At 40.6% G+C, this 24,992-nt stretch overlaps 1 protein-coding gene across 1 annotated transcript; it reads right to left on the reverse strand.

The window, feature by feature from the left end:
• Positions 1 to 1,282: 1,282 nt before the first annotated feature.
• On the reverse strand, positions 1,283 to 19,514 carry rpl22 (ribosomal protein L22). Its single transcript, XM_034165880.1, has 4 exons — positions 19,393 to 19,514; positions 18,898 to 19,008; positions 9,261 to 9,385; positions 1,283 to 1,461 (listed from the first exon to the last, which is right to left on the reverse strand). The coding sequence occupies exons 1-4, from the start codon at positions 19,402 to 19,404 to the stop codon at positions 1,320 to 1,322; spliced, it is 390 nt and encodes a 129-aa protein (XP_034021771.1). The 5' UTR covers positions 19,405 to 19,514; the 3' UTR covers positions 1,283 to 1,319.
• Positions 19,515 to 24,992: the final 5,478 nt, after the last annotated feature.

Genomic DNA, 24,992 nt, shown 5'->3' on the forward strand with positions numbered 1-24,992 from the left:
CTTGCCCATTTGCTTTTGGAAGTCTGGACACAAAAACTTCCCAGGCTGCCCCCCCCCCCCCCCCCCGGTCTTTTTATTCTTCCTGCACAGCTGCTCTACGATTCCACAACACCGAATCTGCATTTATATTAAACCGCATTCTGAGTTTTTAATTCATTTGGTGCAAATTTAGTTTGGGCACATAGGGGGGAAAAAAAAAACAGATGTTGCGCGCAGCTGCCAGTGGTCAAGCCGTTGTCAAGGCAACCGCATCTGGAAGAGAGGATGCGCCTGCAGAGAGCTCAGACTCAACAGGAGCAGACAGCTCACTTCTTTTTTGAACCCCCATAAATGATAAAATGTTAATCAGCTTTAGTGTTTCTGTCATGGACTCCACATACTGACATATAATGGTGCTCAAAGGATCGTTATATTGTCCAAGAAAACTGTCAGATTTTGACTCGTTTCAAGTTTTTTTTTTTTTATCTTTTACACCAAGGACATTTTTCCCAGCTTAAACTGTTGGCTTCCAGCGACCTTTAAATGGTTCTAAACAACACAAATTATGTAACTCTGCATTGGCGCCAAAGTAACTTAATTATTTTACAAAGAAAGACTAATTTAAGCTATCGGAAATGAGTTTTGAACCAGAGATAAGCCTTTTATATTATGTTTTTAAATGGTCAAAAAGCAACTACAAAAAAAAAAACAAACAAACAAAAAAAAACCCCTGAAGTATCACTTTGGGTTCTGAAAAACCGTGGAACTAAAAAAGTAATTAAATAAAAAATAAACTGAAAACCATGAATTTTTTTTTTGCACTTGCCTAATTTTTACCTCAATTAGAACTTTAGTAATATAGATCTGAGATGATGATGATGATAATAATTTTAAAAACTCCACCAAAGTACTTCATTAGTAGTACTGTGGTTTACATCCTGGTTCAAATCCCATTACACAATCTCCCATTACCATACAGTTTTTTTTGGCACATAATTTTTTTTTTTTTTTTTTAATGTTCATTAAACATAGTTAAAAGGTTTAGTCAACCGTTTGTGGTAGAAATGCGTAAGAGTAGAATCAGTAAACTTAACATAGCAAATCAAGGCGTTGTACGAATGAAAGAATTTTGTTGAAATTACTTACGAGTACCCTTATTTTCTGCATTTACAGATGACAATACTACTACTACTACTACTAATAATAAGACATTTAATGTAACAAAGTGCAGTTTTCCTGTAAGTCATTCTACAGTGTGTCATCAATGTCCAACAATTATTGTAAAAGAACAAGACTTTTTCCATTTCTCTTTGGAAATTTTATTGAATGCGGTGTTGAGTTTAATCTTCGTCCTCCTCCTCCTCATCCTGGTTGATCTGGAAGTAGCGCAGCTCGTAGCTCTCCTTTGTGTTGGCCACCACCCGCAACCAGTCCCTCAGATTGTTCTTTTTCAGATACTTCTTGGTCAGATATTTCAAGTACCTGAAAAACAGCCAAAACCAAAGGAAACCATATGCTTTAGTTTTGGTACCAAAGATCATAAAACAGAACGTCTGTACATTTGCAGTTGCAGGCATAAATTTACATACACCCTTGCAAAAAAAAAAAAAACCAACAAAGTTCCCCCGACTACATACATTCCATTTAATCAAAAGTGTGTTCAGTGAAAATCACAACTTTATTCCCATATAAAGTTTAGAATTAACAGTCACAAAATAGCTTTCAGTTTTTGTACCCACTGAAATTTCAGTGGACTGCCACTTTACATAGAACTAGATGAATGACTTCAAACAGACTGGGATATCTTTAAAAACTCCAGAAAATGACAAAATTACTTGTGAAAGTTCTGATTGACTAATTGGCATCAAATTCAGTTCGAATTTGGAAACCTTTGGCTGTATTTATGGACATACCTGATGAACAAGTGCCTTCTTGTAAGGAGGAGGGGGGAAAAAAAGACTTAAAAACTGAGTCAAGGTTGCTGGAACACAATTTTGGATCTCTGCAAAAACAGACTCAGTCTGAACAGAACAAAACAGAACAGTCTTGGGGGAAAAAAAGACTCATGGTACCACAATCAGCTATACAATCTGTTATACAGATATCTAAGAAGCTAAGTAAGGCCCATATTGTCATGTGCACAGTACAAACAGGCAGTTAGTTATACCACATAATGAAATTCTTACTCCATTCATTCTTCCTAGGAAATCTGCATGTATACAGAACAAAATGTAGTTCATAAAGATCCAACACAACACCAGGAACAAGACTAAAGAACTGATAAATCAAAAGGCTTTAGTGCTCAGGCATTCTGTTGCAATATTCTCCAAAGACACAGATGGCAGTAATGAGCAGGTGGTGAAAACACAGCAACGGGGACGAAGGGACTTTCTGATAAAAAGAAAGCCTAAGTACACTCTCATCAATGTTATTTAGAACTGCACAAAATGAAAGGGTCCAGCATGAATTTGGCATGAATTCTACACTGGATACTCTTCCTGACACAAAACCCATCCTTCTCGTTGGGATGCAAGCTTGCGCCGTCACAGTGTTGCCCCACCACAAACACGATAATAACCAAAGGTTCCTAGGGTGGGGACACCTCACATATCATTGCTCATATCAATTTTGGAATGAACTGGAAAAAGCATCGGAGACACACAGAGTGCAACAGTGTATCACCTGTACTGACTTTTGCTCTCAAGGCAACTCCCCCAAACAACAACAAAAAAAAACAACAGCAAACTCATAATAGTTTGCACCGATTCTCTGTGAAAACACAGAACACCAGTGCACATAAAAGCTTTTAATCAGCACACTATCAAATGTGTTGACGCATTTGCACTTGGTTCTGTTCATGATTTTACTGCCATAAATAAATAACCGCAAAGGGCAGATCACTGCCGCGCTCCACAGCCCCTTGTGCCACGGCACTCCAAAAATGACAATGTGTGTCTTGTAGCCTTTCCATGACGGTGAGAATGAAACAGACTTGAGACTGGCATGGAGTGTTTGTTCATCTTTTCGTACAGGACAGTGAAGAAGTGAAATTGTACTGTTCTTAAGGATCGTGATTTCTTACAGAGTGACAACTGGGTATGAAAATGCTGCATAGTTCACAAATGAGTTTGTGTGAGCTGAAAGATGGAATGTTGTGCTGATGTTGGGTGAATGTTAAGACGTACAGTAGTGTTCAGAATAATAGTAGTGCTATGTGACTAAAAAGATGAATCCAGGTTTTGAGTATATTTCCTATTGTTACATGGGAAGAAAGGTACCAGTAGATTCAGTAGATTCTCACAAATCCAACAAGACCAAGCATTCATGATATGCACACTCTTAAGGCTATGAAATTGGGCTATTAGTAAATAAAAAAAGTAGAAAAGGGGGTGTTCACAATAATAGTAGCATCTGCTGTTGGTGCTACAAACAAAACTATTGTTTTTTTTTAGCAATTCTGTGAATTACTAAACTAGTATTTAGTTGTACGTATAACCAGTTTTTCATGATTTCTTCACATCTGCGAGGCATTAATTGTGTTGGTTTGGAACCAAGATTTTGCTCGTTTACTAGTGTGCTTGGGGTCATTGTCTTGTTCAAACACCTTATGTCCTCTTCAGCATAAGGCAACATGACCCCTTCAAATATTCTGACATATCCAAACTGATCCATGATACCTGGTATGTGATATATAGGCCCAACACCATAGTAGAAGAAACATGCCCATATCATGATGCTTGCACCACCATGCTTCACTGTCTTCACTGTGAACGGTGGCTTGAATTCAAAGTTTGGGGGTCGTCTCACAAACTGTCTGCGGCCCTTGGACCCAAAAAGAACAATTTTACTCTCATCAGTCCACAAAATATTACTCCATTTCTCTTTAGGCCAGTTGGTGTGTTATTTGGCAAACTGTAACCTCTTCTGCACGTCTTTTATTTAACAGAGACGCTTTGCGGGGTGTTCTTGCAAATAAATTAGCTTCACACAGGTGTCTTCTAACTGTCACAGCACTTACAGGTAACTCCAGACTGTCTTTGATCATCCTGGAGCTGATCAATGGGTGAGCCTTTGCCATTCTGGTTATTCTTCTATCCATTTTGATGGTTGTTTTCCGTTTTCTTCCACGCGTCTCTGGTTTTTTTGTCCATTTTAAAAGCATTGGAGATGACTGTAGATGAACAGCCTATAATTTTTTTGCACCTGCGTATAAGTTTTCCCCTCTCCAATCAACTTTTTAATCAAACTACGCTGTTCTTCTGAACAATGTCTTGAATGTCCCATTTTTCTCAGGCTTTCAAAGAGAAAAGCATGTTCAACAGGTACTGGCTTCATCCTTAAATAGGGGACACCTGATTCACACCTGTTTGTTCCACAAAATTGACAAACTCACTGACTGAATGCCACACTACTATTATTGTGAACACCCCCTTTTCTACTTTTTTTTTTTACTAATAGCCCAATTTAAGAGTGTGCATATCATGAATGCTTGGTCTTGTTGGATTTGTGAGACTCTACTGAATCTACTGGTACCTTGTTTCCCATGTAACAATAAGAAATATACTCAAAACCTGGATTAATCTTTTTAGTCACACAGCACTACTATTATTCTGAACACTACTGTAGGTACCTGTCTTGATCTTCTTTCAATGGCATTCTCTTCACATGTATATCATCTTGTTGCTGCAATTTGGAAGCTGTTTCAGCTTCTTCCATGTCATGTAGTTCTCAAGTAGGACTCACTCCGTTGTAGCTGTTCAGAGAAGGACGAGGAGATGCTCTGATAGAAACACCTGCCAGCATCCTGCAACACAACAAGCTGTCCGCCTGGGATGTTTCAGCATGTTCTGGCCAACCTCAACTTTCACCATCTTTCTTTTGTCATCATCTGTTCCAGCTATTCAAGAAATGCCCTTTTTGTCACACAAAGACAGCTTAGAAAGAGGCACATATGATGGCAGAAACTCCAAAACTATGAATTTCTGCCAATGATCGATCTTGGGGAAAACTCATCCAACACGCGCTTTTTCGGGGGGGCTGCTTATTAGCACAGTAGTAGACTCATGATCCATCAACCGTGCTGCTCACCCACACACAGCTGCGGTATTCTTCCAGATGTGCACCGGAGATATAGTCAAACAAAGCCGCTCGTATTACTTGACTAACCCTCAGCCAAAGCCTTCCTGGACGTGTAAATGTACAGACTGCCAACCAACATCCCAGGATAAACCCTGACCAGCTGACTGACTGGATCCAGCCCTTCCATCCAAGTCAGAGCCAAACACTGTGTTGAGCCTGTAACAGCCGCAGTAAGACACAACCTCAAGTACCAGTACTGACACGGGTTTTAACTTACAGCTAACAAGTCACCTCATTTGTGGACTTTTACAATAACCAAAGGGGTGCCGGAGACTAATTCTAACCTGGGTCTCTACAGGTAAGGATCACCCTCTGTCTGGTCGCTACCCTTTGATCTATACAGCTTGGGTGGCCCAACCAGGGGTATGAAACTCCAGCCAGCATAGCCCTCAGAGTCCTAAAAGAAATGCAAACCACCCCACCACGGTATGGTGGTGATACCACTGAGGTGAGTAAAAACCTGAAAACACAATTCATGTTTGCATACTGTTTGTTGTATTAGTACGACTGATCCCACTTCACAATCACAGAACTGCTGGGTCTTGGAGGAGTTATGTTTTCTGTTGAAGTAGCATTTGAAGCATGTAACACAGGGTAATAATTAAATGTAATGTGGTAGTTATATTCCACAGCCACGTAAGGTTTTGTGTTGATTCTGAGTTTTATCTATGCCAGAAAGCCATATAAGCAATGTGAAAAAAAATGCAAGTCATTCTGAATACAGGGGTCACATGACAATCAAACGTCAGTCAAACGTTTCCTGTCATTTTTCACCAGGTTTGCACACAATGCAGCAGGGATTTTGGTCCACTCCTCCATACAGATCTTCTCTAGATCTTTCAGGTTTGCAGTTTCAGCTCCCTCCAAAGGTTTTCTATTGAGTTCAGGTCTGGAGACTGGCCAGACCACTCCAGGACCTTGAAATGCTTCTTACGGAGCCCCTCCTTAGTTGCCCTGGCTGTGTGTTTGGGGTCACTGTCATGCTGGAAGACCCAGCCATGACCCATCTTCAATGTTCTTATTGAGGGAAGGAGGTTGTTTGCCAAAATCTCGCAATACATGACCCCATCAATCCTCCCTTCAATATGGTGCAGTCGTTCTGTCCCCTTTGCAGAAGAGCACCCCCAGAGTATGATGTTGGGTTGGGGTTGTTCTCATCCTCTAAACATGGCAAGCGGAGCTGATTCCAAAAAGCTCTATTCTGGTCTCATCTGACCACATGACCTTCTCCCATGCCTCCTCGGGATCATCCAGATGGTAACTGGTGAACTTCAACCAGGCCTGGACATGTGCTGGCTTGAGCAGGGGGACCTTGCTGCCCTGGAGGATTTTAAACCATGACAGCATCATGTGTTACTAATGTAATCTTTGTGACTGTGGTCCCAGCTCTCTTCAGGTCATTGCCAGGTCCTCCTGTGTAGTTCTGAGCTTTCTCAGAATCATCCTTACTCCACAAAGTGAGATGTTGCATGGAATCCCAGACCGAGGGAGATTGACAGTCGTCTTGTGTTTCTTCCACTTTCTAATAAATAATCATAACAGTTGTTGTCTTCTACCAAGCTGCTTGCCTGTTGTCTATGGTGGACAGGTTGGAGTGTGATTGAGTGTGTGAACAGGTGTCTTTTATACAGGTAACAAGTTCAAACAGGTGCAATTAATACAGGTAAATAGTGCAGAATAAGAGGGCTTCTTAAAGAAAAATTAACAGGTCTGTGTGAGCCAGAATTCTTGCTGGTTGGTAGGTGTTCAAATACTTATTTACAGCAGTAACATACAAATAAATTATATATATTAAAAAAAAAAAAAAAAAAAAAATCATACATTGTGAGTTCCAGATTTTTTTTTTTTTTTTTAGATTATGTCGCTCACAGTGGACATGCACCTAGGATGAAAATTTCAGACCCCACCATGATTTCTAAGTGGGAGAACGTGCAAAACCGCAGGGTGTTCAAATACTTATTTTCCTCACTGTAAATAAATGTTTGGTAATGGTTTAAGGAGCCGCGCTGTGCTGAAAACAGCAGCACCAGCAGCTCGGTTCAGCTCAGCAGCGCAGTTTAACAGCGAGCGCAGATCCATGTAACTTTCAACAGGTTAGGAGGTGTCATGTCGCCGCTGTTCATGAAGGGACGTTGGCGTTTAGTGGGCAACACTGCGAGTGCGGAATCGAGTAGTCATATATAATCTCTTTGTTGGTGCCTCTGGCAGGGAATCTCAGAACGAGGCTCATCTTCCCCCCAACCAGTGACGTCACCCGCCTGACCTGCATAAATGCCGGCAGCTTGTCGATGTCAAAACCTCTTAGACCACAACTAAAACAAAGTTTTCTGTAGATGTTCTATGGTCTTTAGTGTTTCTTGAACTATAAAAAAAAAAAAAAAAGAATGCATTTTTTTGTGTTTATTCATGCTATAAATAACCCGTAAGCATTTCTGTTCCCCTTTAATGAAGGATCCAGATAACCCAAAAACATAAAAACACTTGCTCCCACTCACAAATGACACCCCCCCCCCCCCCTCCTTGGCAGATATGGCAATGCCACAGATGATCAGAACACCATTTCACTTTAAAGAAATTTAACTACCGGGAAATAAAAACATAAACCTAATGCTAATATCTGAATCACAGTGGGTAAAATAAGTACTGAACATGTCACCATTTTTCTCATGAAATTTTCACCAGATGTAGGTAAAAACCAAACTAATTCACACATGCAAAGACATCAAACCATAGAGAACATAAATTGAGTTATGCCCAAGGAAAATTTGCAGGGGGTCTGAGGGGCATCAGGCCCCAGGAGCCGGTGTTTCAGGCCCTGTGGGATCCCAGAAACCAAATTAATTTTTTAATCTAATAATACATTTTCAGCATCTCCTGGAACAAAAAATCTCTAAATTAGTGCATATTTAAATGACCCTGTATTCAACCTTTCATTTGAACCATCAATGATCATGCTGAAATAACAGAATATGACGTGGAAGTAGGACCTGGAATGATTTTTCCTTTTAATTGTAAACCATTTAATGCATTAACTCAGAACAATTAAACTACATAAAATTCATGAAGACTGAAAAGACTGATAAAGCATTTCAAAAACCACAGCTAAAGCTTGGAGAATATTTTGAAAATTGTGGTAAAATATCAATAACATACCTTATAGTAAAAAAGCCACATATTGCTGTGCAAATTCATATAAATCCACTCAAAGCCACAGCGTCTTTTTCCCATGAAAAAAGTCTACATTAATAAAAACTCATTTATATTCTTGTGTAAATTCATATAAATCCATTCAAAGCCAGTCTTTTTTTTTTCCAATGAAAGAAAGTCTAGATTAATGAAAAAAGTCACATAATCTTTTCTAAAATCCTGTTTAAACAGCACAATGTTTATTTTCCAGAGAGAGAAAAATTCTTACTGTTTCCTGATGGCACAGTTCAGTTTTCCCGTTCCTTTTATCTTTCAGGTGTGTTGATGAAGCCAGCGACAATTCCACGGATTCTTGTCCTTGTCAGACTTTTTCAAACAGTATTTCTCACCGTCTTCTCTCTGTCTGACATCGGTCCGTGACACAGACATGCTGCACAATTCTTCTTTTAAAAACTTTAGAGCTCTACAGGTTTGTGATGTCCACATGCCACGTTTAGCTTAAGCTTCGCGCAGGAGCCACACAGCATCGCCGCAGCAACCAATCAGTCCCGCTTTACGACAACTGTCGCAACAGCCAGGCTTTGAGAGAAGTATTGTTCTCCTCGAAACTCTGCAGATCTGAGGACACTGATTTGTATCTGTAAATCAGTGTCCGCAGACCACTGCGGACTTATAAAACTTGCACAATGTCGTAAGAAAAAGAAAACTGCAATAGACATTTTAAAAACTCAGTGATGATCACGATTAGAGAGTAAAACATGAACACCCCCCTCCAATGACATCTGTGGAATTTCGCAGATCCGCAGTTTTCACAGCCCTGTATGCCTAATAATGTGAAATGACAGGTAAAAAGTGTTCAGCACCTGAAGAAAGAGAGGTGCAAAAAGGCATGAAATGCCAAGACACCAGCTGAAATCTATCAGTAATTAGAAAGCAATACACAAAACTCAAGTCAGCTTTAAAGCTGTGACTAATCGTTGCACTGCCTTTCGTACCTCTTTGAAAAGGGAACTTCTGAGTTCACTGCGATTTTGCTCTTGCTCCTCTCGATGGACACCACACCACCGCCGAGGTTTCCAGCTTTGCCATTCACCTTGATACGTTCCTGAAGGAACTGCTCCTGTTAAGAGGCAACAGAAAATTGCTTCCAGTGAGGGTGTCTGTGCATATTTTTTTTCTTTTTTTTGGGGGGGGGGGGGGGGGGGGGGGGGGTGCGAGTCACACAACTGATAATGACAGACTCTCGACTTGCCCAGGGCCCTTCCAACCACACCCATAAACATATGCACATGCATGCATGTGTGCACACCCACAAGCATGTGCACAGACGTGCGGACATTGAGCTAGAGAAATTTTGGTTGGGCAAATTTATTTTCAAAAATGTTTTGGCTGCACACATCTAGCGTTCAACGGACTGGTCTATTCCTTCCTTGTACAGTGAGCTACCCGATTTTGTGAAACGTTCAAATCTCAAAAGTTCTGCACGAAGCATGTATAATGTGTCCACATGCTATGAGGTACAGTCTTTCATTTTATTTAATATTATTTTTTAAGGGCCTGTGACCTGCAGGCATCATGTGTGTTCCTGTTTTTCTGATAATCCAATATTTTTTTTTTTGTTTTGGAATCATGGCTATTATCAATGTTGCAGTAGGTTCTGTGCACACATGGAGTGCCAACAGTAGAGTTTTGACATTTACCCTTGAGTACTGGATACTACATACACAGAGGCTCTGAATCAGTCAATTCACAGATATTATGGATAAAGTCTCTAAAATTGTTCACATCAGCACCTCTCTGCAATCTAATAATCTCTTATTATTAGTGTTAGTGGTAGTAGAAGAAGATATAAATCCACATTAAGATCAGATGCAGTATGCGTTTGTTTCTCCCTTTAAGACAATGTGTGATGTGCCTTAGTTGTCATCATTTAATAACACTGATGCTGATAAAATACAAATATTAAGAAGTCAATAAATAAATAATACAATATATCTGCCGATATCTTCAATTTAAAAATATGGCAATGATTCCTAACGTCATTATCAAAGCCTTATGACAAGGAAATGTAAATGAGGCTTAACGTTTTACAGTTTAAACATGAACTTTATTATACACAACAAAAATATAAACGCAACACTTTTGGTTTTGCTCCCATTTTGTATGAGATGAACTCAAAGATCTAAAACTTTTTCCACATACACAATATCACCATTTCCCTCAAATATTGTTCACAAACCAGTCTAAATCTGTGATAGTGAGCACTTCTCCTTTGCTGAGATAATCCATCCTACCTCACAGGTGTGCCATACCAAGATGCTGATTAGACACCGTGATTAGTGCACAGGTGTGCCTTAGACTGCCCACAATAAAAGGCCACTCTGAAAGGTGCAGTTTCATCACACAGCACAATGCCACAGATGTCGCAAGATTTGAGGGAGCGTGCAATTGGCATGCTGCTATCAGGAATGTCAACCAGAGCTGTTGCTCGTGTATTGAATGCTCATTTCTCTACCATAAGCCGTCTCCAAAGGCATTTCAGAGAATTTGGCAGTACATCCAACCAGCCTCACAACCGCAGACCACGTGTAACCACACCAGCCCAGGACCTCCACATCCAGCATGTTCACCTCCATCGTCCTCATCGGGGTCTCGACCTGACTCCAGTTCGTCGTCGTAACCGACTTGAGTGGGCAAATGTGTTGTGTGTTGGGGGGGGGTTTGGCTGGACAAGGTTGGGTTGTTTTGTGTTTATTTTCCTTCCCAGGTGATTTGGGGCTGTTCTCTGAGGAAAATGTGCTGCAGAAGAGTCTCTCTCTTCTGTTACGATGATTGGCTGCACCTGTTGCATTCTCGTGCTGCTCTCTATCAGGACAATCCACGACAACTGTGATGTTCACGTGCAGATCTGAGGACTTCCAGCTGGTACCAATGTAGTGATGAAGAACTACATTTAAACCAGCAGTGAGTTGGATAAGATTGCCGGAGAATACGACCTTGTGACGACCGTGTGGGGACGCTGAGGGCCGTTTCAGAGTCTGACATCGCGCCTGTGAAGGAGGACGAGGGTGAGAGGCAAACGTTGTCAGCAGACGACAGAGGTGAATATTCTGAAAAGTTTATCCGTGAATGTAAATTGGCGTTTATACGCAGCTATAAGTAATTATTGGTGAAAATTGTTTGGCATGCTCCTCACGGCAGTGGCGTGCGGATTAATGATCCTCCACTAGCTGTGAGCAGCAGCCTCTTTGAACTAAGTTTGAAACCAGAGCTAAATGTGTAGCTGATAAGTTTGCCTCTAAACAATATTTCGTAGTAATAAGTGTTGAATAATCTCATCTCTGTTCCTCCTTCGCAGAGTACAGTCTGGGAAAGTCACCTGGGTGGGGGGGGGCGTTGGCGGAACTCCTGAGTCCTGAACGTTCGGACTGTTGAGACGCTGAGAGAGCGCGCCGCCTTTTCACCTCACCAGAACTTAAATTATTTAGTATTTCATGTATAGCACAAAGGGAGAAAAATAAATGTTTTCTTTTTGGAACTGCTTCTGATTATTTCATGCTGGGTTCAGTCAGATACTGGACCGCTCCTCAATCTGCGTCTTATCCATAACAAAATGCTCACATTCGCTGGCGTTTGGCACATTGGAGAGGTGTTCTCTTCATGGATGAATCCCGGTTCACACTGTTCAGGGCAGATGGCACAGCGTGTGTGGCGTCGTGTGGGTGAGCGGTTTTCTGATGTCAATGTTGTGGATCGAGTGGCCCATGGTGGCGGTGGGGTTATGGTATGGGCAGGCGTCTGTTATGGACGAAGAACACAGGTGCATTTTATTGATGGCATTTTGAATGCACAGAGATACCGTGACGAGATCCTGAGGCCCATTGTTGTGCCATACATCCAAGAACATCACCTCATGTTGCAGCAGGATAATGCACGGCCCCATGTTGCAAGGATCTGTACACAATTCTTGGAAGCTGAAAATGTCCCAGTTCTTGCATGGTCGGCATACTCACTGTACATGTCACCCATTGAGCATGTTTGGGATGCTCTGGACCGGCGTATACGACAGCATGTACCAGTTCCTGCCAATATCCAGCAACTTCGCACAGCCATTGAAGAGGAGTGGACCAACATTCCACAGGCCACAATTGACAACCTGATCAACTCTATGTGAAGGAGATGTGTTGCACTGCATGAGGCAAATGGTGGTCACACCAGATACTGACAGGTATCCCCCCCCCCCCCCCCAATAAAACCAAACTGCACCTTTCAGAGTGGCCTTTTATTGTGGACAGTCTAAGGCACACCTGTGCACTAATCATGGTGTCTAATCAGCATCTTGATATGGCACACCTGTGAGGTGGGATGGATTATCTCAGCAAAGGAGAAGTGCTCACTATCACAGATTTAGACTGGTTTGTGAACAATATTTGAGGGAAATGATGATATTGTGTATGTGGAAAAAGTTTTAGATCTTTGAGTTCATCTCATACAAAATGGGAGCAAAACCAAAAGTGTTGCGTTTATATTTTTGTTGAGTGTAAATGACTACAAATATAACCAACTCCTACGTTCCACAGGTTTCATTTGGATTGGCAGTTGGTATGTTGCATAGCTCAGCATTTGGATAAAATAAACTCTCGTTGAGTTTGGCCCCATCTACATGACATTATAGCGACCACTTGTCTCTTTTTGCTGTAACATACCACTCTGACTGAAAATGATTGCCTAATGTTAAAGCTAATGTGAACAAGGGGTCCAAGCCATCCTTGACAGTATTGTAAACAACGCCGTCGGAGTGCTCTGCTGGACTAACCATGTAATGACATGATTTACAGCAAAGTGTTTTCATAAAATAAGTTTTGATATTGGCAAATACGCATACCAATATGTTTGTGAAGGTGTCATATCAGCTGATATTATTGGCCAACTGATGCATTGGTTGAGCTTTGCTTAGAACTCAATCACATCACATTTGGCTTTGGGAGAAGCACCAACTTGTTGCACCCAGGCTTAAAAAGAGAAGCATGCAAATGTTGCACCCTATCCAAATGGATTAAATAAGATGGCAGGATGGAACACAAATTAAAGAGATTTTTTTTTTTGTCGTCTTGTTAGCTGTATGGAATACAGATAGGTGGAAGGGTGTCACCAGAAATTACAGCCATGCGCACCCAGTTATTTGTGTGTGCTTCACTGGCAGAAGGCACACGCAGTGTGCACAAACGTGTGTGCGTAAAATACCCCACACAGTCCCTGAGATGTGCATGTATATGCGTTGATCCGTTGTTGCACAGCACAGCAAATCAATGACTGTAATCGTCATGAGTTGCACTCTGGTCCACCTGTTATGCATGGAGACAATTATTCTTAAAGAAATAAAACCTGAGATAAGCTGTTAACATCTACAAATAAGTCCAACATTTACAACAATTTTTTGTTTGTTTTTCATTGTGTGTAAAAAGGAGGCAGCGGTGCTGCTGGAACAGCAGTCAGTAACATGCATTAAATAACGTTAACAATTCAACGTCACAATATACAGACACAATCAGCACCTGCTAAAATTCCTTCTGACCTTGATAAATCATGGTGCGTGTGCAAAAATCACATATTTGCATGTTCCCTCCCATAATTTTGTGCACCTATGTGGACAACAACAGATTTCATATTCATAAAGGCAAACGCTCCAAATTGATAATAGTTGCCATTTGTCGAATTCGTAGGACACAATCTTCAATGTGCTGTTATGAAATCAGTATGCAGGTGTGTGTGTGTGTGTGTGTGTGTGTGTGTAAGTGCTATGGCATTTGCACATGTTTTTACACATGCAAACCTTGAGAAATCAGACCCACAAGTCTTGGATTCCTGCAAAATGGACAAAGAAGTCACCCCCAAAGCTATCAGTGCAAGAATGGAACTGAAATGCCAACATGCATTTTCATGAATTACTGGTCGGAAAGTGATGAACTTTGACACTGTGATATTAGAAGAAGCACTTAAAGTCAATCAGGTGGCAACAACAAAATTTATCAGGAGTGGATGGACATTGCGCCGCCTGGACCATCGACTACCTCACTGACCGCCCGCAGTACGTGCGGCTGCGCGGCTGTCCGTCTGAGGTGGTAAGGTGCAGCACTGGGGCCCCCCAGGGCACCGTCCTCTCGCCTTTCCTCTTCACCCTCTACACCTCAGACTTCACCTACAACACGGACAGCTGCCATCTCCAGACGTTCTCTGATGACTCCACCATTGTGGGTCGTGTGTCTGAGGGGAACGAGCTGGAGTACCGGTCGGTCATCACAGACTTTGTGGACTGGTGTGAGCGCAACCACTTGTGTCTCAACACCAGTAAGACGAAGGAGATGGTGTTCGACTTCAGGAGGAAACCACCACCTCACCCACCGGTGAACATCCAGAGGAAGGACATAGAGACTGTGGACAGTTTCAAATACCCGGGTGTTCACCTCAACAACAAACTGGACTGGACTGACAACACTGACACCCTGTACAAGAAAGGCCAGAGTTGCCTCCACCTTCTGAGGAGACTGCGATCCTTTGGAGTGAGCAGGCCTCTGCTTAAGACCTTCTATGACTCTGTTGTAGCCCCTGCTCTCCTCTATGCTGTCGTCTGTTGGGCACCGGGCAGCACAGAGCGGGCGAGAAAGAGACTGAACAAGATGGTCCACTGGACTGTAGTGGAGCTGACCAGCTCGTTCAGTGACAGACTGAGGCACCCTCAGTGCAAGAAGGAACGATACTGCAGGTCGTTCCTCCCTGCTGCTGTCAGGCTGTACAATAACAATGTGAAATAACCACATGCAATAATATGTCCACAAATCAAGTGCAATATTAATCTGTCTACAAATCATGTGCAATAACTTGTTTACAAATTCCAGCACTAGTGTCACCTTATCACATCTAAACTCCACTTCACATATTGTAAATAAGATGCTCCTATTTTTTAATTCCAATCATGTTTATATATATATAAAATATATATATATATATATATATATATATATATATATATATATATATATATATATATACACACACACACACACACACAAGGTCTATTAGAAAAGTATCCGACCTTATTATTTTTTTCAAAAACCATATGGATTTGAATCACGTGTGATTGCGTCAGACAAGCTTGAACCCTCGTGCACATGCGTGAGTTCCGCGATGCACGGAATTCCGCCGGACGTCTGTCTCAATGTGCCGAAAAAGTGCTGATGTCCATGTCTTTTCACAATTCCTGTGCTAGTCAGACGACGACGTCCCGGACAAAACACAGCGTCCAGTTTGGAAATGAACGGCACATTCCACTGTTACAGGAGTTTTTGTCATGGAAAGAGGAGCGGAGGCTTCGCGCGTTGCGGCGGTGCCGCATGGCGCAGAGCAACGCCGTGATGAAGCCTCACGGGACATGTTCTGGCATGTCCAGGCACATCCACAATTTCTCGGATAATCACTCAATGGAAGAACCACCGACAGCTGTCTGAACGCCATCTCAAAGCCGTCCTGTGAGACCAAAATGGAGGTGTTCCTTTGTCTCTCTCCATCAGCAAATCGGTCGTGACGCACGAAGCCTCCGCTCGGCTTTCCATGACAAAATCTCTTGTTAAAAGTGAAATCTGACGGAAAATGGCTGATGTCCAGCTCTTGTGATAACCAGAGAAAGTGCACACGACGGTCTCGGATCCACAGAGCCATCCATTTAGAAATGATCCGGTGGTTTGTGGCTCTCGATGGCGGCACAGAGCACGGCGCAACGAGCATCCTTAAAGCTGTAGTAACAGTCCTTATTCTCTGTGAAGCCCGTAAAATTTTCACCGAAAGCCAGATAAATTTTTCGAATGGTTTCCAGCTGCCAGTCTCTAACAGTTTCCGAAAAAATTCTGATGGAAAAAAAGCCCAAATCATTCCGCCATTTCCTGACAATGAAAATCCGCCGATGGGGTGGACCACTCCTCACTCAAAGCCTGCTCACAGGCGAATTACGCAACCGACAGGCGTGGAAAAAAAACTCACGCATGCGCACGAGGGTTCAAGCTTGTCTGACGCAATCACATGTGATTCAAATCCATATGGTTTTTGAAAAAAAATAATAAGGTCGGATACTTTTCTAATAGACTTTGTATATATATATATATATATATATATATATATATATATACACACACACACACACACACACACTTTACTTCTACCTCATTTTCTTATTTTATTGTACTGTTACAAGTATTATTATTATTGCTTATCTTTGCACACGCTGTTTGATGCACATTTTCTTCTACTCGCACTCATCTTGTGTGTTTATTAAGAGCTGATGTAACGTGAATTTCTCCACTGTGAGATCAATAAAGTCTTATCTTATTATCAAGTATCACAGCTGAGTTTAATTCATGGTCAGGTTAATCAGTCACCAACTCCTTTTGGCTTCTTCTGTTGGCTTAAAGTTGACACTGGTATGGAGTTGCTACAAGTTTAATGATGGATGCACTTCCCGCTGCAACTCCAAATATGCAGAGTGGGCTTGCTTGGCTTTGAACCAGGACCTCTGCTGGCAGGTCCGACTGTTGGTGCTTTTCTTTAATGAAGCAGGTTCATAAAGTTCTGTTCACGTAAGACTTGTTTACTTACTGCTTTATTTACATCGCCTCATTATTCATGTATGCAGCTCATCAATTACGTAGACAATTCTCCTGTATAAAGGCCATTGCTATTGATATGGTACTGTATGCAAACAGAGAACTGCTGTTCGTATGGCACCAATTTTTATTTAAAATACCCAGTCGTAGGTCATGCACAACCATAACCCTAACAACAGGTTTTGAGCTTGTACTTTGTCAGTTGCATCCTGTACAGCTTCAACACCATGTGATACCTTTGATAGTTATGGCAGTTTGGTATTGGATGTTGTATCAAGTAGCGTAATACTGGGCTGTATCAAGAGCAATTTAGTTAAAAAGAAAACAGCTATCCATTTTCAATGGGACCTCTGAGGCAAAGGCCTCGGGTTTGAGTCACAATCATGCTAAAGATTTTCCTTTTTTCTACTTCACGTATAAAGGTAAGTCCCTTCAACTTCTCCCTTGTTTTCACTTGGGGTCGTCACAGCAGATCCGAGGTGGACCCGCATGTTGATTTGGCACAGGTTTTACAGTGAATGCCCTTCCTGACACAACCCCGCATTACACAGAGAATGGGCAGAGGCGGCATTGAACTGGGAAACTTTAGCAGGGGAAACAAGTGTACTTAACCTCTTGGCCATCACCCCTGCTTCATGTATAAAATACATATATGACAATCATCATAACACAGATAATTACAAATATTTTGGATCCAAAGAAAGCGCTTAATGTAATCTCTGTCCTGATAGAAAACAAAAGTAAAACGTATATATCCTTATAATCCAGACTGAAAAGTTTTTTTTTTTTAAGTGTGCAAGGAAAATGTTCTGATCAACTTTACAACAGCGCAGGCGAATTGCAATTAAGTAGCAGATGGGTAATATTTTCCGTAGATCCTCAGAAGTGAGTGATGACAATTCTTACATGTGTGCGGATTAACAATCACACATCACAGTGGTAAGAACTTGGAATTACATGAATAGTTGCAGCAAACTAAAAAAAGTAAGTCCCTTGTTTTGCACTCGGGGTCACGACAGCAAATCCAAAATAGACCTGAATGTTGACTTGGCAGAAGTTTTACGCCGGATGCCATCCCTGACGCAACTCCACATTACATGGAGAAATGTGGCAGGGGTGGGGTTTGGACCGGGAACCTTCCGCACTGAAAGCAAGTGCACTAACCACTTGGCCATCGCCAATGCAAATGGTTACAGAAAAGTAATATTTAAAAATATTCAGGGCTCTTTTAATTTTTTCTAGCTCTTATTTTGTGCAGATTTTTTCAGTTGCAGAGAAAAGCACATCTGTGTCGATGCAGATTTTGTGGAGAAAACTGTGCTGGGAAGAACTTTTCTGTGCACCATAAACTCTGGCTCATAATCACAGGACCTAGACTGACTAACCAGAAATGCTAGGCGGGAATATAATGTGGATTGGGAACCATCAAAGAGAAAACATTAGTTTATCATCCCTGCCCACACCAATTTTTTTGGCCGAATTTCATCGACAGCGGTACAGCTGGTGCAACTAGCACATATGTTAGGTGGCGAGTATGCTTTGACCAAAGTTTACAGAGCTGGACCGTGAGATTTGTTTTTCGTAGGATACTTCCAGCATATTACAAGGGTAAGTTTTATTTCCCAAATTCAAAATTTTATTGTTTTGTTTGTTCTCCATTTCTACTATATATATATATATATATATATATATATATATATATATATATATATATATATATATATATACACACACACACACATATATATAAAAATTTGCCCGCCCTCATCACTTTTTTTCTGATGTCAAGGCTGATAAACTAATGTTTTTTGTTGTTGTTTTTTTAAATACCGGGCTTCATCAATACAGCTACATACACAGACACTGCCTTAAATAATCTAGTAACACAGAAATGACAGAGAAAACGTTTGTTTTCATTCATTTAAAAGATCAGATCTCGTAAACGTGTCACAAAACCACAGGTCTTAGGTCTACTCACAAAGTTAGCAGCATCCATGATTCCATCCTCGACCGGATGAGTGCAGTCCAGAGTGAACTTCAGGATCTGCTTTTTCCTCTTCCCACCCTGCTTCTTCACAATCACCTTTTTCTGACACACCAAATTTACACGATCATTAAGCAAGAGATCAGTAAGGTCTTCCAAGAACACTGACGACAACAGCACATTAAAACGTTAAAACACTTCACTAAGATCGAGTGTTTCTTTATGCGGTCAGACGTGACAGAACGCAAGGTTGGAAAACCGGCGTTATTTTTAAAGTCTCCACGCTGAGCTTTGGCCATATTTGCTCCCGCTAGCTAACGATTAGCCCAACGTGGTTTTAGCTGACACATTCAACAAAGCACAATATCCAGCAATAAACTTCACTGACACTTATATTAAGGGAAAGTAGAATTAACGACCCAACCTACGTGATCGATAACGCAAAACATCACATTTATGAGCTACTTATTTCCTCTTTTCAGTACTCACAGTCGGAGCCATGACGACACGCTCAGCCAAAAGGAAGAACGCACGCGGCGCAGGACGTGTAGTCACACGCCGCACAGTCGAACGAATCGATTAATCTGAAATTGATTATACTGTGGATTTCAAAATACTGTAGTTTTAAAATGTTGCTTTGACGTTGCTATGAGTGAATATTAATTTCAATCTACTGTAGGGCAGACAGGCACACTGGTTTTCTATCAGGTAAGATACAAAAACAATGAATGAATGAATGTTTAAAAAACAAAAAACAAGCAAAAAACAAAACAAATGAATAAATAAATAAATGATACAATCAAAATAAATCAACATTACACCAGAAATAAATATTCTACGTATGGTAAAACTGAATAATATTCCAAAAAACAAAATACAAAACTTTGAATAAATAATTCTAGGCATTGGGAAAGATCAATTAATTTGATCTCAAGGAGTTTTCATCAAATATTTTTTGGTAATATTTTGAAACGCTTTTGCATTTTTACCCCCACATAAATTTAAAAAACAAATAAATAAACAAGCAGACAACAACAACAACAACAACAGCATAGTTTTGGGATCTCTTTGCCATATTTTCAAAATAGCAAAGTATGTGAAGTATTTCGGGCCAAAATGCTTCACATTAATACTGTACATATAAGTTTCTTCTGCAAGTCCACAAAAAGAACAAGATCCACTGACATCCACATATCTGGAGATGATACAACCCCAATTCCAATGAAGTTGGGACATTGTGTAAAATGTTAATAAAAACAGAATACAATGATTTGCAAATCCTCTTCAACCTATATTCAGTTGAATACACCACAAAGACAAGATATTTAATGTTCAAACTGATAAACTTTATTGTTTTTGTGCAAATATTTGCTCATTTTGAAATGACATGGAAGGTAAAGTCTACAGCGGTCCCAGTGGTAATCGGACTGTGTGTTTGTTTGCGCATTATATATATATATAAAAACACAGTTGCCCACACATGTGATCTGTGGTTTGATGACACAACCATATGATGCATCTCATGATGCACCGATCATCATTACATACATATCATGACTCTGTTGAAATTCTGTTGTACCTGCATTACTGATAAATGTCCACCAGGTGGACCTATTGCTCCATTTCAAAAACCTTGAGTACAAGCTGCTGTGGGACACGACAACCTGTTGATTATAGTAGTAGATACCTAAATACATACACTGCTGTTCACAAGAATAATGCTGAATAATCTGTGGTGAATATTTAACTTTAAAGAAAGAAATTATTCTGAAGTGTAAACTGTAATCTGTGATGTTATCTATTTCCTATTTTCATATTTTATAACTAATTTATGGTTCTTCTGCAAGAGTTCATTATTTCTTCCACACACTTGTTGACTTTCTATGGTATTACGATGCTAATTTAAAAAAAATTATACGATTCAGTGCAGGCACAACAATATGATTATCACAATATGTGGTGTATCATTCCACCCCTACCTCTTCAAATCCTCTTCAACCTATATTCAGTTGAATACACCACAAAGACAAGATATTTATTGTTCAAACTGATAAACGTTATTGTTTTTGTGCAAATATTTGCTCATTTTGAAATGGATGCCTGCAACACGTTTCAAAAAACCTTGGACAGTTGTACGTATGTTTACCACTGTGTTACATCACCTTTCCTTCTAACAACACTCAATACGTGTTTGGGAACTGAGGACACTAATTGTTGAAGCTTTGTAGGTGGAATTCTTTCCTATTCTTGCTTGATGTACGACTTCCGTTGTTCAACAGTCCGGGGTCTCCGTTGCTGTATTTTGCGCTTCATAATGCGTCACACATTTTCAATGGGCGACAGGTCTGGACTGCAGGCAGGCCAGTCTAGTACCTGCACTCTTTTACTACGAAGCCACGCTGTTGTAACACGTGCAGAATGTGGCTTGACATTGTCTTGCTGAAATAAGCAGGGACGTCCCTGAAAAAGACATTGCTTGGATGGCAGCATGTGTTGCTCCAAAACCTGGATGTATCTTTCAGCATTGATGGTGCCATCACAGATGTGTAAGTTGCCCATGCCATGGGCACTAACACACCCCCATACCATCACAGATGCTGGCTTTTGAACTTTGCGCTGGTAACAATCTGGATGGTCTTTTTCCTCTTTTGTCCAGAGGACACAATGTCCATGATTTCCAAAAACAATTTGAAATGTGGACTCATCAGACCACAGCACACTTTTCCACTTTGCATCTGTCCATTTCAAATGAGCTCAGGCCCAGAGATGGCAGTGGCGTTTCTGGATGTTGTTGATGTATGGCTTTCGTTTTGCATGGTAGAGTTTTAACTTGCAGTTATAGATGTCGGGTTTTAATGCAGTACCGCCTGAGGGATCGAAGGTCACGGGAATTCAATGTTGGTTTTCCACCTTGCCGCTTTACATGTAGAAAGTTCTCCAGATTCTCTGAATCTTCTGATTATATTATGGACAGTAGATGATGGAATGCCTAAATTCATTGCAACTGAACATTGAGAAACATTGTTCTTAAACTGTTGGACTACTGTTTCACACAGTTGTTCACAAAGTGATGATCCTCACCCCATCTTTGCTTGTGAATGGCTGAGCCTTTTGAGGATGCTCCTTTTATACCCAATCATGACACTCACCTGTTTCCAATTAACCTGTTCACCTGTGGAATGTTCCAAACAGGTGTTCTTTGAGCATTCATCAACTTCTCCAGTCTTTTGTTGCCACTGTCCCAGCTTTTTTGAAACATGTTGCAGGCATCCATTTCAAAATGAGCAAATATTTGCACAAAAACAATAAAGTTTAGCAGTTTGAACATTAAATATCTTGTCTTTGTGGTGTATTCAATTGAATATAGGTTGAAGAGGATTTGCAAATCATTGTATTCTGTTTTTATTTACATTTTACACAATGCCTCAACTTCATTGGAACTGGGGTTGTACAATAACAGGACAGATTTTGTTTAAATAATGAAAGGCTTCAGGTGATATTAGAAGGAAGAAGTAGGAAAGAGAGTAGACGTGGAAGGTAAAGTCTACAGCAGTTCCAGTGGACTCTGTGTGTGTGTGTGTGTGTGTGTGTGTGTGCGCGCGCATTTTATATATATATATATATATATATATATATATATATATATATATATATATAAAACACAGTTGCCCACAATCGGGAGTGACATGTTTAGCCGCATGTTCTCCTTGAATTGCTGGCTGTCTGAGTGGTGTCCAAAAAATGAGGTGGGCTTCATAGATAATTGGCAAAGCTTCTGGGGAAAACCTGGTCTCGTTAGGAGAGACGGCATCCATCCCACTTTGGATGGAGCAGCTCTCATTTCTAGAAATCTGGCCAATTTTCTTAAATCCTCCAAACCGTGACTATCCAGGGTTGGGACCAGGAAGCAGAGTTGTAGTCTTACACACCTCTCTGCAGCTTCTCTCCCCCTGCCATCCCCTCATTACCCCATCCCCGTAGAGACGGTGCCTGCTCCCAGACCACCAATAACCAGCAAAAATCTATTTAAGCATAAAAATTCAAAAAGAAAAAATAATATAGCACCTTCAACTGCACCACAGACTAAAACAGTTAAATGTGGTCTATTAAACATTAGGTCTCTCTCTTCTAAGTCCCTGTTGGTAAATGATATAATAATTGATCAACATATTGATTTATTCTGCCTTACAGAAACCTGGTTACAGCAGGATGAATATGTTAGTTTAAATGAGTCAACACCCCCGAGTCACACTAACTGCCAGAATGCTCGTAGCACGGGCCGCGGCGGAGGATTAGCAGCAATCTTCCATTCCAGCTTATTAATTAATCAAAAACCCAGACAGAGCTTTAATTAATTTGAAAGCTTGACTCTTAGTCTTGTCCATCCAAATTGGAAGTCCCAAAAAACAGTTTTATTTGTTATTATCTATCGTCCACCTGGTCATTACTGTGAGTTTCTCTGTGAATTTTCAGACCTTTTGTCTGACTTAGTGCTTAGCTCAGATAAGATAATTATAGTGGGCGATTTTAACATCCACACAGATGCTGAGAATGACAGCCTCAACACTGCATTTAATCTATTATTAGACTCTATTGGCTTTGCTCAAAATGTAAATGAGTCCACCCACCACTTTAATCATATCTTAGATCTTGTTCTGACTTATGGTATGGAAATAGAAGACTTAACAGTATTCCCTGAAAACTCCCTTCTGTCTGATCATTTCTTAATAACATTTACATTTACTCTGATGGACTACCCAGCAGTGGGGAATAAGTTTCATTACACTAGAAGTCTTTCAGAAAGCGCTGTAACTAGGTTTAAGGATATGATTCCTTCTTTATGTTCTCTAATGCCATATACCAACACAGTGCAGAGTAGCTACCTAAACTCTGTAAGTGAGATAGAGTATCTCGTCAATAGTTTTACATCCTCATTGAAGACAACTTTGGATGCTGTAGCTCCTCTGAAAAAGAGAGCTTTAAATCAGAAGTGCCTGACTCCGTGGTATAACTCACAAACTCGCAGCTTAAAGCAGATAACCCGTAAGTTGGAGAGGAAATGGCGTCTCACTAATTTAGAAGATCTTCATTTAGCCTGGAAAAAGAGTCTGTTGCTCTATAAAAAAAGCCCTCCGTAAAGCTAGGACATCTTACTACTCATCACTAATTGAAGAAAATAAGAACAACCCCAGGTTTCTTTTCAGCACTGTAGCCAGGCTGACAAAGAGTCAGAGCTCTATTGAGCTGAGTATTCCATTACCTTTAACTAGTAATGACTTCATGACTTTTTTTGCTAACAAAATTTTAACTATTAGAGAAAAAATTACTCATAACCATCCCAAAGACGTATCGTTATCTTTGGCTGCTTTCAGTGATGCCGGTATTTGGTTAGACTCTTTCTCTCAGATTGTTCTGTCTGAGTTATTTTCATTAGTTACTTCCTCCAAACCATCAACATGTCTATTAGACCCCATTCCTACCAGGCTGCTCAAGGAAGCCCTACCATTATTTAATGCTTCGATCTTAAATATGATCAATCTATCTTTGTTAGTTGGCTATGTACCACAGGCTTTTAAGGTGGCAGTAATTAAACCATTACTTAAAAAGCCATCACTTGACCCAGCTATCTTAGCTAATTATAGGCCAATCTCCAACCTTCCTTTTCTCTCAAAAATTCTTGAAAGGGTAGTTGTAAAACAGCTAACTGATCATCTGCAGAGGAATGGTCTATTTGAAGAGTTTCAGTCAGGTTTTAGAATTCATCATAGTACAGAAACAGCATTAGTGAAGGTTACAAATGACCTTCTTATGGCCTCAGACAGTGGACTCATCTCTGTGCTTGTTCTGTTAGACCTCAGTGCTGCTTTTGAAACTGTTGACCATAAAATTTTATTACAGAGATTAGAGCATGCCATAGGTATTAAAGGCACTGCGCTGCGGTGGTTTGAATCATATTTATCCAATAGATTACAATTTGTTCATGTAAATGGGGAATCTTCTTCACAGACTAAGGTTAATTATGGAGTTCCACAAGGTTCTGTGCTAGGACCAATTTTATTCACTTTATACATGCTTCCCTTAGGCAGTAT

The sequence above is a fragment of the Thalassophryne amazonica genome, chromosome 3, assembly GCF_902500255.1.
Source record: "Thalassophryne amazonica chromosome 3, fThaAma1.1, whole genome shotgun sequence".
In the NCBI taxonomy this organism is placed as follows: Eukaryota; Metazoa; Chordata; class Actinopteri; order Batrachoidiformes; family Batrachoididae; genus Thalassophryne; species Thalassophryne amazonica.

Bases quoted from the DNA above. Each gene is read 5' to 3' on its own strand.
- rpl22 (XM_034165880.1), bottom strand. The intron at 9,386-18,897 runs GTGAGTAGACCT...GCCTCTTAACAG, and splicing joins TCATGGATGCTGCTAACTTT to GAGCAGTTCCTTCAGGAACG. The intron at 1,462-9,260 runs GTACGAAAGGCA...GCTGTTTTTCAG, and splicing joins GAAGTTCCCTTTTCAAAGAG to GTACTTGAAATATCTGACCA.